The 17,074-nt window shown below is 42.3% G+C and overlaps 1 protein-coding gene across 3 annotated transcripts in view; it reads right to left on the bottom strand.

The window, feature by feature from the left end:
• The window catches only part of CNOT6 (CCR4-NOT transcription complex subunit 6), a 34,974-nt gene extending 18,821 nt beyond the window's left edge, over window positions 1-16,153 (bottom strand). The window contains exons 1-3 of one of the 3 annotated variants that reach the window (XM_067304592.1): window positions 15,962-16,153; window positions 13,771-14,150; window positions 998-1,111 (exon numbers count right to left, since the gene is read on the bottom strand). In XM_067304592.1, coding sequence (XP_067160693.1) covers window positions 998-1,109 — 112 coding nt within the window. In that variant the 5' untranslated portion in view covers window positions 1,110-1,111; window positions 13,771-14,150; window positions 15,962-16,153. Of the gene's footprint in view, window positions 1-997; window positions 1,112-13,770; window positions 14,413-15,961 lie in introns of those variants that run through there. The other 2 variants (XM_067304593.1, XM_067304594.1) reach the window with 2 other exon arrangements.
• Between the last annotated feature and the right edge of the window lie 921 nt (window positions 16,154-17,074).

The raw sequence follows: 17,074 nt of genomic DNA, 5'->3' as shown, positions 1-17,074 counted from the left end.
ACACTGTCATGGACTAGCATAATATGCTGTTACATTACTTCAAGGAACAGCATGTGTCTATATATTAACCTTTCACAGGAAAAAAATCTTTACAGCTCTAAATATATATGGCAGAGATTGCCAAACAAATTTTTTGGATACACTGGTATCACACAATACGGCTGGCCAACTATCGAAGTTGTGCCAAGTCGCATATTCTCCTTCTCCATTTGTAGGCTCATCTTCTTTTCCCCCCACTCTTCACCTCTGCCCTCTTTTCTTTGACAAATTAGATCTTAAATCCACGCTCTCACCTGTCCCATCTTCTTAAAACACGATGGCTCTTTAAACAAAGTGCTCACACCCATGTCCTCATCTTCTCCCAATTTTCCTAACACTAGGATTCCCACACCCGCCTCAACCTACCCCTCCTACAACCCTCCACACATCCCAACCCAACCTCTTCCCTTCGTACACCACAGGTCTGGCCACGGCTCTGTGTCGATGCGCTGGCTCTCCTCAGCGTAGACAATTCTGCTCAGACACCTATGACCTGACAGGAGCTACACTTAGTAATACCTTAACATACAATCGGAGCATGAAGATCTCTAACATATGTTATAGAGATGGACTCTGGGGCACCAAAATGGTATAGGATATGCTTTTCTGGACCAGGATTGGAAACAACCACCCCACTCCGGTAGGTTACATATCAGCTACTTGACTGGGCATGGCTGCTGCATTTCAGTATCTGCATCACAGAGTGTTTTGGGGACAGAAAGCAGTAATTCTTCTGCCAAAAATGCAACAGAAATTCAAGAAGTCAGGCCTCAGTTTCTTATTCTATCTTCTCTGCTGTGCTGGACATCAATTTACCGCATGGAAGAACATACCATACTGAGTGAACAACAGCTTCTCCCCTCATAATCCTTGCATTTCTTGCTCAAGTGCTGTGGCTATACAGTCACCCTTCGCTTACAGAGAGGTAACAACTCCAGGTGATGTCCTGGTTTCTTACCACTTATTTCCAACTCCGCCCAGTGCGATTTCTTCCCGTTGGCTGCTTCCTCCGAGGACATAATTGTGTACATCCTCCGCGGATCAGGCGGATCGTACTTCTCCTTGGGCATTCCTGTTGAGACACAAGGAGCAAGAAATCATCATGATATTCCACACCGAGAAGTCTTTACAAGGTAACTGCCATTTAAGAGTTAAATGCAGTATGGGGTATTTGCTCCAAATACTTTTCAAATGTCAAATTAAGATAACCTTTCCGTGTCCATTCACAAACTTCACTGAGCAGGAAAGACTGCTATACAATAGAAAAACAGATTCCTGATGGTCTTAGAACAACAGACTACAGCCTAACTCCCCCAAATTTAACAAAATCTGCTCGTAAACCAATATAAATGTCCTGTCCTGACATCTTTCATGAATATGTCACTGTACCCTTCTAAAAGCTCTTAATCCATTGATCTGCAGTCTCCTTTACCATTGACTTCTAGAAATAAAAGCACTAGCAACTGCCCCAAGACATAAAAATAAGTTTTGGGCTTTCTATTTTCCCAACTGGTCAGAAAGCTGTTAAAGAATTCAAAAATGCTTATTATTCTAAACAGTACATCTTTAAAAAGTGATGAACACCAACAAAAGACTCTCCTTCATATAAACTATAAAGAAGACATTTGCTATTAATCTTGTCTATCAGTTCCAGCTTTACTGCAATTCTCAACTCCTCAGAGAATTCGGCATCCAAGAAAAGCAGCAAGATTTCAGAAAGATCGGTTCAAGCTTGCAAAATAATAGCATTTCCAATCTGAACCTTATCCTACTTTTTGGAATCTGAAACTGTATCTGAGGCCGACATTCCTCTCATTTCTGCCAGGTGTTAAACACCGAAATGCAACTCCATCGCTCTCATTCTCTTCCACGTCATTCCTGCTAACTTTCCCAGAAGCATTTCTGAATCTCTTATCACATTTTACTACATTCAGCGGTGAAGTCTGAAAGAGAAGTGGCAAAAATTCCTCTCGGAAAAAAACTCCTTCCAGCACTCCTATACATTGACATACTTGCGCTGTCTCACTGCAAAGAGAAGGGAGAAAAAAGCCATTCCTGCCTCAATACTAGAGCCCCGTGCTACAACCCTCCTTGTACCGTTATTCCTCCATCCCAGGAGAAATACATTTGCATTTCAGTCAGTTTAAATGAAGAGCAGAAACAGCTTTAATATATTTTGATTTAAATAAATAAATATTCATTTACATATTAGCCCCATGTTTTTAAATTATATAGCTTTTTAAATTACATTTTTATTTCCAATATAAATAGCAATTATCACAAATAAAAGTAATGCTTTTCCATGGCTCTACCTATATCGAAAAGCTTTTATTTCAAAGAGTCAACCATCTTAAACTGCCATATCCATATATATACAGAAAGGTACAGGCAACAAGCTATAAAATGATCTATATACAATAGACAAGGCAATTAAACAACACTAACGCAGACAGGATTTAGAAACGAATCCCTCAGAAGTTCGTTCGGAGTTGATACTGTCATACTCACCAAACTGCAGTTTACAGCAATATTACAAAACTATCTAAAAACACTCAGTACAGAGGAAGCTATACTGGTCAAAACCACAACTACTCCTAGATAATCTAACATGTCTTTTAATATTTTCTACAGTGTCAATTTTTTCATATCCTTGGCTAAAATGACATCAGAAGAAATGTAGTACTTATATACAAAATAAAGAAGCAATAATCCCTACTAGATTAGACTATCAACCAGATTTATTTTCTGTTTATTGAATTTGCTGGAAAATGTTTACTTCACACATTAAAAAAATTTTTACAGCCAGTTATGTGTCTTAATTAGAATAAAGTTTTGAGGTGCCAAATGCTTACTTTAATACAACAGCTGCTTTCTTCTATGAGTTTCCACTCCTTCCCACTCCCACTGTTGGTCAAGAGCAGATTTACACAGTGAAAGGAAATTCCCCTTTAAAAAGTGAATTAGAGGTCAAATGATGAAATTATAAATACCAGCTGGGTTCAGCTTCTTAAAGAACCAAGCTACTTGAGCGCCTAGAACACTAGAATCATAAAATACAACGCTTTTCTCTTTAAACTAAGCTGATTAAAGGAGATAAGATTCAATTCTGACCACTAGAAAGGTAAAAACCTAACTTCTCCCCAAGGGAAGTCTAGCTAGTGTAATAATATATGGCAAAATCGATGTATAAAGCATCTCTTCTGAAATTGCTATAAATGAGTAAGTTTTTCCATGAAGACAGTATCACACAGGAGCACCGTAGATTTTCAAGAATCATTGAACCTCCTTGGTCATTAGATGCTTTCTCTTCCTGCAGCTCCCTGCCTTAATAAATATGTCCCAATCTTACAAAAAAAATGAAGCAGGTATACTAGAGATGGAACTCTCATTCAGTATGGAAGTACAACTAATCCCCAGAGCACAGTCAATCACACGCACTAATTAACAGACTCGCTGAGCAGTGTATTTCCCTCCTTGGTACTAGGAGAGGATGACATACTTTTCCAGTGGGTTTTGTTAATGCGCACTGTAACACTTGCGGAGATTTAAGCATCCAAGGTTTTCACGTTGGCTCCTCGTGACCCAGTTCATCCACGTCATCACCCTCCACCACCACCCCAGCTCTGGCCATTTTCCCCTTTCTCACCGCTGCCCTTCAAAGTGGGCAATTCTCTGGCATTTGGGATTAGCAAGAGGATAAAAAGCAGCAAATGCATGAGGGAGTCTCCTTGCTTAAGGACTACTGGAGCTGCTACACAAGGTGACATTTAGCTGCTCAGTCGCGGACAGGCACCTCTGATACCAGCCACTCCAGAAAAGGAGGCAAATTGTCATGCCACATTTTAGTGCACCTCTATCGATCACGCACAGTTCAAGACTCCTCGGGACCTGACAGCAAGGCCAAATGCGAGTCATATTTCATAGGTCATCGTAAAACACTAGTACGGTACCTTGAAACATTTCACAACTTCACACAGCACAGAGTAGTTCAAGAAAACCATCAGGCTCTTCTATGAGCCATCACTGTCTCTTGTCCTTTCTCCATCCCCCAATTCCTCAATTTAAAACCTGCTGGGTTGCCATAGTTAAAACTTAAATGCTGAGGCAAACATCTGACAAGGAAACCATCAGATTAAGCGATACCGTTTTGTCAGACTAAAGCAATTTTAAGTAAGAGCCATAAAATAGTGTTGAACAAAAACTTACAGCCATTAATAACTGCATCTTTGATAAGTAGCTAATGCGATGACAATTTAGGTCTCTTTCTCAAAAGAGCTTATCACCTGTTATTTGCAGTTATAATATAATAACATTTGTTCAGTTACACAGCCTGCGGAAAGCACCACTGAAAATTAGGCTGTGATTATGTGGAACAAGCTAGTCGGTAAGGGAGAAAATCTTTATAAAAGATATAGCAGAGACGCCCAGAACACATGCCAGACTACACGAATTCAATGAAGGAAAATATGCATTCATACTCAAATTCAACGAAAGAAAATAAGCAAATGAAATTGTTTACTGTCTTGTACCAGGTTACTAAAATTGTATTTAAATAGTTGTGAAAACAGAAGAAATCAAGAGCTTAAGAGACACCTGGCTGTCCATTCCCACCCCAGGTCACTATCCTAACGCAGAATTAACACTCCTTACTCTATTGCCTAGAAGAGAAGAATTTGGAGGGGTTGCCAGAAGGCCAACTCTCTTTAGTACTACCCAGACAAATGAAAAAAGCTCAGACTACTGCCTGACAAGACTTTGCAATGGTTAGTGGTCTTCTAGCCTGTAGGAAGGCAAAAGGTGGAAACTGGACTAAAAGGTATTTAATGCTCCAAGCAACTATATAAACTGCCAATAAATATTACCTCTAAAATGGAGAAGGGATAGTCTGGAAAAGCTGCTTTGAGGTCAGGGAAAAGGGTATGACTTTTTTCCTGTTCTCCCCTTCTGCCATTTTTATGAAATTGGGGGTGGTGGAGAGAAGGACTTAATCGAACCAGCTAGGTAAGCAGTACTTCTGGAGTAAGCACAGAGCTAGTTTTTTAAAAAACAGAAAATACTACAGCAGTTATGTATCTTGAAATACTTTCTTTAATAAGACAGATGAATTAACTCCATCTCAAAACTAAATGTATTAGACAACTACTGTAGGCCAAATGGGCTATCAGTCCTTTAAGGGTTAACTTTATTATAAATACACATACAGATAGCAAGTTCACTATAAAAAAAAACTCTTCTAGAAAGATCAGTTTCTTCCATATCAGAATTTAAACGAGGCAAAAAAATCTGAATTTGAAAACTTCAGAGAAAACAATGAATAAGTGAAAGCACCGTGAGTTAATATTAAGACGGAATTTTAACTTTATCTGATCTAATCAACCATTCAGAAAGAACTCCGAGTACTTCCTAAGCAGCATCTACCAAGCCCATTTACAAACATAGGAGTACCTTCTAAAATACCTCATGTTCACTACGCTGAAAGATCAGAAACCTGCTTCCAAAACTTCTTGACAAACATTGATTACTTATTTTGACTTTTGGGGAAGAGGTAGGGGACACTAATGAACTGATGTAGATCAGAAGACAGCCAAGAGGAAGAAATAAACCAAGCAGAACAGCACCATATCAAGCACAGAATTACTCAAACTTCTTGTTACTTTAATTAAAAATACTGAATCAACTATACAAATCCAGATCTAATGAAGTTAAATTTTAAGTAACAAGATAATTTAAGTGCATTTTTCATTTTTCTACGCAGTGCAGTATGACCTACCAAATAAATGACTTTATCCTGCTACTTTTCAGCAATGCAAAAGAGAGCAATCTGCAGTACTTCCTATTAATTACAAACCCTTTAGCTGGCCAAAGACTTTGTAAGAAAATGATAGCAGATGAGAGAGCTGTTCTTTCCAAATTCTAATACTGGAAGTTCATACCGAACTATGCACTTGCAACCTTGCGCCTTTAACCTTGAAGCTGTTTTCCATGGAATCCAAAATTTCCTTTGACAATGGAATCCAATGGCTTTTCCTACAAATATAAGTGTTTCTTAAATCAACTGGTATGTCTTGAAATCAAAGTTAATTTAGGATCCTCCTCCATCTCTTCATCCCCCCTGGCCACTTGCACTGTGGTTCTACAACAGATTAAGCAGAACTAAGCTGGTCCTGCGGCAGTTCCTTCCTCTCCAGGACTGCGCATTTCCACTTCGCTCTTGAATCAGCACTGACTTCTGTCTGATGACAAAAGGAGCTGGTTAAGAGAGTTAAACTGGCTAAAGCTAAGGGGGAGAAAGAAGGAAGGGGGAAAAAAAAAAAAAAAAGGGTTTCAGGGTGTCCAGCTTTGTGTATTACACTAGTAATGTGAGTGTGGATTTGCAGCACAGCTGTTGATTGGATTGCAAACATAGCAACAACATTAATTGTCTTCCCGGCCACACCTACCTGAAAGCTGTTCTTGCACAGCAGGAAGCAAAATCTTGCTTCCAACTGCCATCATCCATGCATTAGTTAAATAGTAACACTGAACAAAGTCTAAAATCCTAACTGAAGTCAAAGTACACTGCTTTTTAGATAACTTAAAGCTGCAGCAGTTCTAAAAATGTATAGGCAGATGAAAAACGCTGACCTGTATTTACAGGGTTAAAAATATCTCTACTGTGGAGTTTTATTAGGAAGTGTACAAGTTACTGCTTTAAACTCCAAGTAGTGACCCTCTTTATCAGGAATGCTTGACAGAAGTACATCTGAAAAAATAGCTACTACACTTTGGAGAAAAAAAACCCCTTCATGCTAATTTGATAACATTGTGTATCAACGATTAGTATAAAAAAGCCTAAGGATTGCCAAATAAGTCATTCCTTAAAGTATGCTCATTTCTGGTCAAAGAAATACAATCCATTCTTTAAACAAGTTCTTTTTTTAAAATGGATCAAGCTTATTTTGCTTTCCTGGTCCTCTCACTGTTGGCATTTTACAAAGTTCTATGGTAATTTTACTATAGTTCAGCTTTAACAGGCAAATGAAGCAACAACGCCACGCAAACAGGCACCGTCCCTGGCTGGGATGACAAGGTGCCACATCTACTTCCTCCTCACAAAGAACAAGGGAAGTTGAACAGGCTTACGACAAAACTCAGAACCTGCAGAATTTCACACGCTTGAACTGATGAGTTGAGCCAATGACTGTACTTGTCCTCAGTCCATACTGTGTATGGACAATAATTAAATTATTATCTTTAACCCTAAAAACAATGGGAGATATATTCATAGGCAAGATGACACGATGAAAAAGGAAGCAAGTCTTCAGCATAATCCAGCTGAACCTCAAGTGTCACATGAAATAAATTTTACATACTTCAGTTTAACTCCCATTTAAGATGATTTGGGAGGACAGTTAAAAAAAAAAATCCTAAAACTTAAAGTGTACATAGTAAAGAATTAAATGTTTTTTCCATATGTCTGATAGACTGTTCCTACATTTCTTCTAAATTTCATGCCAATCTTATTTCTAGCAATGTGTTATTCAGAATATATTAAACTGAAACTTCACATTTTGAAAATAAATCTTAACTTACCCCTACAGTTCTGGATTTCCCCTATTAGCAGGTATACTCAGTAATATGAAACAGTACTCATATCCTGCTGTGAAATATAGCTTGTGGTTATATTTTGCTACAACACGTAACTGTGCAAGTACGTAAACTGAAGTTCAGAAACGCAGGTGTAAACCATCATCTAAAAGATAAAATCTAAAAGAATTAAAGCTTCTTCAAATCAGAGGAATCCTTACTAAAGCATATTAGAACTAAAATTATACATACTTTGATGTTGAATAAAAAGAAATTTGAAGACTTGCCTATGTATTGACATACAATCCTACATTTAATATTGTATGAGTGAACAGCATTGCTCTACTAAAGCACACAAAGAAAACATCAGTGTTGCAAGAAAACACAGATGTTTTTTCCTATTAGTATGCTACTCCTAGGTAAATATCAAGCCCATTATATAAACATCTATTTATTTGTTGAATAGTGTAAACACTGTTGGCATTGTTTAAAATACAGGTATTCAAGTAATTTTCTTTACACTAAGTATACAGTACTGAGAATACAAAATTAGGAAATGTAAGAGACTGGACTATTAGCTAAAGAATAACACCCTCATTTTTTTCAGAATACATACTCTGAATTAAAAATTTACTTTGACCTAGAGTGGGGAGGGACGGCACATTGCAGCTGCTTGCACAGGCGAAACCGGAGTACAACATGGAAGCAGCTCAAGCGCGATTCCTGAAACACTCCCTCACCCCTGGGGGATTCAACTATAATGTGTGGGAAAAAGCCTAGATTCCTTTAACCCAGTTTATAGTCTAATGATGGAATAACTTAAATAAATGCTGTTGAGTACCCAACACTAAATCAATTGATTCATTCCAAGTGCTCTTTTCCCTGGTAGGACCACATTTTAGGGGTTGTTAGCATAGTATAATGGCTTCATCAGGGAAGTAATGCTTCTTCATCATATTTTGAGGAGTTCTAAAACTAGAATTTCACATGACTGCCAATACAAAACCACAACTTGCCCTTCCTCTTTTGCTGACTTAGATAATGAGGCTGAATGTGAATATGCATTATGGCTACGTAATGATAAACAAACAGAAGACATTGGTGAAGTCAATACACATTAGTTTATGCAAATCTGCCTGAAATATAATTAATCAAGTAAAATCAAATTACCTGATTTCATGATTAGTAAATTCCCCTACAGTAAATTTAGAGGTTAACAAATACATTTTAATATTCTTTCAAATATTTTGGAGTCCTGCAAAGTCCTTAACCTAACTGAAGCTGACTAAAATGAGACACAGCCCTTCTGAAATGTAAGAAAAGCAAAGCATCTGCTTTAGATTGACTGAGCCATAAAAATTAAAGGACACATTTGCTGTTTTCAAATGAAGATGACGTGATTAGACAATAGAACCGCATGGCACCTTCTAGATCAGGCTCTAAGTTGCAATAAATCCAAAATCAGTCAATTCACATTTTTAAGACAACTCTAATAATAGATTTTAACCCCTGGGCATTTTGATTAAGGTTTGTTTGTCCTTCTCAACTACTTTACAGAAATGCAAACTCCAGAGTTATAAGGTGTGTGGTGAGGGTAGGGGAATTGCTGTTTTCCAAACCTCTGCTTCTGCCTCCCGCAGGACCCCTCCAGTACCTGCCACCGTGATCCGCTGACAGAGGAGCACCTTATAGTTCACTGTTTTGATGGAGAGAGGAGGGGAATACACCTCTGAACCTTGGAAGGAGCGGAAAAACTTATATACCATGGTTTCATGAGTGCCAAAACAGGCAAAGAAGCAATTTTCACTTCCACGTTCAGTTGCTATAAAGGCCAGTTTGGGCTCAAAAGAGAACTCTCAGATGTTCAAGGAGTACTGAAAGCAGGTTTTGGCAAACAGGTCCTCGACTGCTCCATCTTTTTGTCAGATCTACAAGACAACATCCTAATTTACGTCAGAATCATGATATCTCAAGTTCCCGCCTCTTACCCTGCACAACATCTAATCATTAGAAATACTGTGTCCAAATGTTCTCAGCATAACATATAGTCCAGATGACTACAAGAGTTGTCTTAATTATCAGCAATTATACATAATTATGCCTATAGTAAAAGGCTGCTGTATACAAAACAAACACTAATGCAAAACCAAATTGCAAAGCAAAGACTGACCTTTAACTGGTATCCCTAGAAACACTTTGGCTGAAATGTATTAGTTAGAAGTGTATGTTAATACAAGTACTGCACAACATTCAGAATTTCCTATTTTCTATTTTACCATATTCTGTAGTGTCAATACATTTAAAGACCAGGTTAACTAATTACATTAAGAATGTACTTACATTACATAATTATATACTGCATAATAAGATGGAACCTAAAAGATCAGCTTTAAATTGAGGGGTTATCTTAAAACACAGCCTCAATTTTAAAAATGCAAATAGGTGCTGAGACCAAGGCTCAAAAGCTTCACTTACAAATATCCTCAGAAAGCCAGTGAAAATGGTTTTACGCTCTGAAACATTGATGTAATACTATCTCTTATTCCACACATTGTGCCCAGGCCATCATATTTGAAAATGTAGTTATGATTATTCATGAAAACATGAAACAAATTAACTTTTATTTAGAATAGAAAAAGCACTACATAATTTGTTATCATGGTCCAATTCAAATTGTAAACCATTCTGAATACAGGCATTTACACCCCTAAGTTTCCTTATCACATTTGCCTTTATGCATCTGCAGAATAATTTCCATGTTCTGTTGTTTTGGGGTGAAAACATGAAGTTATGGCACACAGCATTATTCTGCTCTCCTAGCCTTGCAAGGGAACTAGCTTAGAGGGTAAGACATAACCCAACTATTTTGGATGAAATTCACCCGTTAGTTCGTTTTCAGCATTCCTGCCATAGGCCTGAACAAAAGCTTGACAAAAGACTTCAGAATCTAGCTCCAAAATACTTCCCCTTCCTAAATACAATTTCTAGCTATTTAAATGCTTGTTAATATTAGAGGTGCTAAACTAACTGAAGTTCAGCATATTACAGAACTCGTTCACACAGCGCACGCTGTACCTATCCAGCCACATCCTGCTACAAGCAGCCAGACTATTCATAGATTGTTTTCACCTCAAATTCAACCAACAAGTCCAACAACGCTGCTCCACAACCTCTCTCGAGCAGCAAAGACAACCTGAGGGTTTTTTTCCTATCCCTTATGTTCCACTTCATCACCCCCCTCAGTTGCATCGATGCAGCTGTTTGCAGGACAATGATGTAAACCAGGACAACGATATCATCCAGGTAAGGAAGCGAGTTTTGTTGTTGTTGTTGTTGTTTTAAAAAAAAGGGGGGAAAAAAGGAAAAAAAATCCAATCATGTCACTGGTTGGCTTTCAGCAGTGTGTACATAATGAGTAAACAGCGTAGCAATTTTCCCAGTTTGGCCACTGGAGAAAAATCTTCACATACTACTATTTTTATTTCCTACTTGTATAACAGCGGTACCAGAAAAAAACATGGGGTTATCTAGCCCATTCCTGGAAAATCAGCTACACCTATGCCATGACTGACAATTATTGTAAAATCAGTTCTTAAATCTCCAGAGATGGATCTTTCATGACCTTCCTCAGCCAAGCAAAGATTTAGCTTTAATTATCTTTATTATTATCCTTCACCCAGAACACTTGTTTCTAAAAACACTTGTCCCTAGAAGTATTTGTCTATTTACAGATCAATTATGATTAGGGCAGCCTTGAAATGCCTCTCTTTGAGTCCACCAGACCTTTGCTTCGTCAAGCAAAGATCCTCTGTTGTGTAGCTACAGGTGGATGACAATTGCTGAAACTTCTTAAGAAATTATTAAAAGTATTAATGGTCACAGTTTGGCATAAAATGTCTTAATACTTTTTAAGTATTTAGCCATCTGCTATGCAGTCTCCTTGTTCTGACAGGTGATAGAGATCAGACTGTATACACTCAAACATAGTTTTGTTTGTTTAGTTTCAAGCAGTCCCGTCTTTGTAGGTGCCCTTTCAATGTGTTCCAAAATACATATGAAAAAAATCTGTCTGTGAACTGCAGCCAGCTCTTAAAGCGTCGTGTCTGATCCCTGGCCCTGCAAACTGATCTATGCAGAGGGGTGCTCTTGTGGAGCTCCACTTAAGTCAGATGAAATTGCAGGATCAGTGCTTCGCTCATTAATACATATTCCAAAATATCTGAAGCAGTGAAGCTACACAGATCACTTGCAATGTGCAGTACATTAAATTATGGTATGCATCATGGTCTTCTAACTATGGCAAGATGAAGTATCCTAATGGCATGAACCACCAGATTGGTTTAGCAGTTCCAGAAACCCCCAGTCTTCAAGCTGACACTGAGCATCCTTCCTCTCCTTAACAAGGCAGCAAAGAGCTGAAGGAGGCCTTGGAGATGCTGACATTGGAAAACGGTATAAAATATTTAGAACAGGCTTAACACAGGAAGCTGCTTAACTTGCAGAGTTAAGCTTGCACATCAGGAACACAGTCGAACTAAGATGCACAAGAGAACCACCGCAATGTCAAAGCTCTGACCACCTACACCTAGATGACAGCCTCCATAAAATAGCTAAGGGGTTTCCCAGTCTAGAACAAAACCAAACAAAAACCAAACAAACCAAAAAAAACACTCTTCCTGCAGATCTCCATCATAGCATGAACTGGAATCCTAAGAGCCAGTACTTCATTTCCAAAGTAAACAACTATGTATACATTTTCTGCTCCTCGTCCCTCCTTGATTCCTTCACTAAGAAAAGCCCTCTGAGGCATTAAAAAGGATTCATGTTGCAGTGTTACAAAAGAGAAAATTGAGTTGTTGCCAAGTTTTTTTTGTTTTTTTTTTTAAATGAGCACCATCTTGGAAGTGTTATTAATGCGCAAAAGTGCATGTTAAGCATTTAAACAGCTTTTTCTAAGGGACTGCCTATGCATTTCTAAACTCTACAAGGTTTTAACTGCAGAAGTCTCTCAATGTAGAAACTGTGAATGCAGGTACCCAAGTTTATGCCAAGCCTTCCTGTTAAGTGGACTTCTACAACCTAATTTCAATGTGGGAACATAACTTACGTGACTTAATACAGTGCTAATAATCTTGCAGGATATTGTACAATAATCACACTTCCAAGTGAGCACCACCAATATCAAAGAGGAAATACAAAACAGATTAAACCCTATGGTGAGCCAGTTCAAGTACTTAACTATAAGACTTTTAAAAATCACACAGTATTTTCAGTGTCAAAATGCTTAACTAACATTACTGAATCCAGTCTAAAGATCTCCTCATGGTTTAAAATCTCAATACACAGATTAAAAAAAACAAGATACATTGTATGCCACAGGGCAAGGGTCAATCTCTCTCTCATGTAACTAGGACTAAAAACAGGGTCTGCAGAGATTATTCTTGTGGGATTTTAAGGTCTGGGTTACTTTTCCAACTCATACATAATTACCACCTTTGGGCACTGTACATTTCTCCTAGCAAAAAAAGTTATGGGGTTAATGCTCATAAAACATGCACCTAGATTCTAAAGATTGAAAGTAGCTTTCATTCATAAAAATACAGTCTATGCACAGCCTTCACTTAAATTGGTCCCCTTTGGACCAGGGATGTTACAGTACAAATTGTTCATATTCACACGTACAGCCAAAATTACATGACAAAACAAGTAAGAGAATAATTCTAAATGTCAATAGTCTGTTAGCAAACAGAAGAAGCGGGTCTGCAGCCTCTGCAGCAGGGGCTGCACAACCGGAACGAGGAATTCAGGTTCACCACCTGGCATGGTGGTAATCCAAATAATAAGACACACTGCACTGCAGACAAAAATACTTAGCATTTTGGTGTTCCTAGTGATAGGCTAGAGCCTGTTTTTATTTACACTGCCACGCTTTACAAAATGGATGCTTTTGTCATTGAGTTGGGAAATAGTTTTCAGTTTGTTCGCTCTTGGGAGCGTTCTGCCCCCTTTCAAGGGCAGCATTTCCCATCATGAACATTGCACTTGTTTAGAAGAATAAGTCCTCCTAATATCTAGAACAGTTCTACGGGTACCATGCTCATTCAATTTATGACCCTTTGTGACATGTCTTTCAGTCTTTATATATAAAATGTCAAAAGTATTTACCTGCCCATGCAGTATTACAGTCTCATCTATCTTTATATTTCAGTTCTTCCTCTAAAATTCAAGCAAAGCAAACAGCCTGAACACATCAAGACTGTACTCAGAGTTCAACTTCAATATGCAAACAGAAAAGAGATGCATGGTAGTATCCTTTTTAGAAATGGACTGATCCAAGCGATTCAGGTGCAAAGTGAATAAAGAGTTAATCCAAACGCGAAGGGCTCCATTTCAGTAATAGCATGAATAAACCCCCACAGAAGGCTTCATTGCTAGCAGCAAACTCCACAGAGTCCAGATGAACCAGCAGGAAGAACAGAGGGTGGATAATCCTGTAAAATTACCCCAGTGGAAATGTTGATAAATTCCCAATTACGAGACCTGCTCTAGAATGAAAAAAAAAAAAAATGCAAGATACAATACAATTACCAGTCAACACTTGCATATCTTCATATTTAAGCCAGATAAATACCACAGGTATTTCTTAATCCCTTGAACTTTGAATTACAGTTACCCATCGTGGCAAAATCTAGATTGAGAAAATAACCCTCAAAAAAGTCAAAGAACCAAAACCCAGAAAACCTGCTAATCACAAAGCAAATGCCTGCCTATGCACTTATATTTTCAGTAATGCATTTTTTTGTGCATCTGCAGAAATACAGACGTTTATTAAAAAAAAAAAAATACAAGCCTGCTTTACTATGTTTGTTCTGAATACATTTTTTATATTGCAAAAAGCAGAGGAAGCTCTGCACAAATTTTTAACGTTCGCGGAAAAGCTACTAATGAAACGCGTTGGCAATACAGAGGCACAGAAATGGGGTTTTTAAAAGCCTTATACGGCCCCAGACTTAAAATTTTCTAAGGCGTTGTAAGACGAGAGAAGGCGGCACGACGCAAGCCCTGCAGACGGACCCCGGGGGCTCCCCGCGCGATTCCTCCCGCCCGGAGAGCGCAGGCGGCACAAAAAGCCTCCCGTCCAGCCCCGGTTTTCAGACCCCGGGCCAGGTGCAGGGGGACTCACGAAGGCAGTGAAGATCCCTCCCCCCCCCCAAATTAGCTCAATTAAAGAGCAACGGCCTCCTCCGAAGCTCCCACCCCGCCGGGGCAGCGACCCCCGGGGGCCGCCGCCGCCGTCCCAATTCCCCTCTGTTTACCCCCGCATGTGTGTGTGTCCCGGCCTCACGTGGCCGCGCAAGTCCCGCCCCCCGCCGGCCCCCATTGGCCGGCCGCGCCGTCCGTCACGCCTCCCCCCTCCCCCCTTCCCCTCCGCCGAGCGCTGCCAGGGCCGCTCCGGCCTCCGCGCCGCCAGCTAGGCCGCTGCTGCCCGCCGCCGCCGCCGGCCCGAGCCGCGCCCCGGCGCCCCGCACCGCACCGCCCCGGCGCTGCCCGCGTCTCGTGCGAGGGGGCGCCGCCGGCGCTGAACCCGCTTCGCCGCTCTCAGGAAGTGGGAAACTGCGCTCTGAGTGCGGGCGGACGATTGTCAGATTGATGTCATTTCCCAGCCCCCCCCCCGCCGTCTTTGTTTAATTATTTTAAACTCAATTGCACAGTTAAATAAATAAATAAATAAAAACTTCAGGCTTCCAGATGTCATTAGGCTAATTTCTCTTAATTGCCTCCCCCACGCAAATAAGCGCGGCAGCCGCCCCGCTTCCCCTGCCCGTGCGCGCTCACCGCCGCGCCGGTGTTTACCTGCCTGCGCCCGCCGGCGGGACGCAGCGCCCCGCGCAGGGGGCCCGCGAACCCCCCCCCGCCCCCCGCGGCGGCGGCCTCCAGCGCCGCCCCGGCCCCCCGCGCCGCCCCGGGCCCGCACCCCCTTCCCTCCCCTCCCCTTCCCCGCCGCGCCGGGAGGGGCCTGCGCCGCGGCCGCCACAGCAGCCCCGGCCCGCAGCGCTGACACCCTCCCGGGAACCGCGCAGCGCCCCCCCGACCCGGGGGGAGCCTCCCCCCCCCCAGCTAACTCCTCCCGCCGCCCCCTCCAAACTCTGAGGAGATCCGCCCCCCCCGCCGCGCTACCTCCGCCCCCGGGGCCCCCGCCGGGCACCGCTCCCCGCTCGCCGTAATAACGCTCCTCCCCTCCCCCAGGGCCGTGGTACCCCCCCCCCCCGAGTATTAATACTCCCCCCCCAGCGCCCCCCGGAGCAAGAGCCCCCCCGCGAGGCGAGGGGAGACGGGGCGCCGCGGCGGCCCCTACCTGTGGCTGCAGCATCCCCGTCCCCCCGCCGCCCTGCCTCCGCCGCCTGCCTGGCTCTTTGTTTCCTGCCGCGGGCCGGACGGCAGAGCGGCCCCCCCGCGCCTCCTCCTCACACTCATTGAAAGCAAACAAGCATCATGGCGGTGCTGGCGGTGATGGTGGCGGCGGCGGCGGCAGCGGCGGCGGCGGGCGGGCCGGCCCTGCCTCCTCCGGCTCTGCCTCCCGCCGCCCCGCCCGCCGCCGCCGCCGCCGCCGCCCACAGCCCGCGCCATGGCCGCCGCCGCCGCCGCGCAGCAGGGCCCGGGCCGCGGCGGGGGGGGGGGGCAGCGGGTCGGGGCAGCCGGGCCGCGGCGGGCGGGCGGGGGGGGGGGGTCGGGGCTGGAGCCCGGTGCGACCGGGCGGGCTCGGAAATGGAGGGGGGGAAACGGCCCCGGGGCGGAGACGGGTCGGGGTGACGGTTTGGGGCAGATCCGGGCAGAAACGGGGGTGCTGGGGAAGCGGGAGCGCGGCGCGGAGAGCGGTTTGGGGGGGGCTGCCCTAGGGAAGGGCGCCTCCAGCTGGGCCTGCGCCGGGAGCTGGGGGAACGGCAGGACGGAGGGGGCAGAAGAGGAACCTCTCGTCTATATTTCAAATATTAACCCAGTGATGTATCAGTATGTATCAGTGAAACAGCTCCTAGCGCAAGTCCAGGAAGCCTAATTAAAATAATCATTTATTTTAGCAACTTTAAATTCTCCTGCCTAGATAAGAATCAATAAGAACTGAAACTTGCGGTATACGTGCTCAGACAAAATGCGGATAGTGTGTCAAATGCCTTTTATGAAGGGAGATGTCTTTTATACGTGAGCATCTTTAATAACAAAACAGCGCCCCAGATCCTTTGCTACAAAACATTTGCATGAACAATGTTTACAGTAAAATGGCAACCAGAATTGCCATCAGCACCCTGTGTGAAACGTGGCTTAGGTCTCTCATTAGTTTCTTACTTGAACCAGTTAATGGCTGTATACCAAGATATCTGGAAAAATAAAGGACATTGTCGTTAAGTGTTGCTACTACCAGCACCGTGCCAAAAGATTTTACAGTAAGACAAGAGATGCTAGGGTAAGAGAT

The sequence above is a fragment of the Apteryx mantelli genome, chromosome 14 (assembly GCF_036417845.1).
Source record: "Apteryx mantelli isolate bAptMan1 chromosome 14, bAptMan1.hap1, whole genome shotgun sequence".
Classification (NCBI taxonomy): domain Eukaryota; kingdom Metazoa; phylum Chordata; class Aves; order Apterygiformes; family Apterygidae; genus Apteryx; species Apteryx mantelli.
This window is presented reverse-complemented; position numbering and strand designations above follow the sequence as displayed.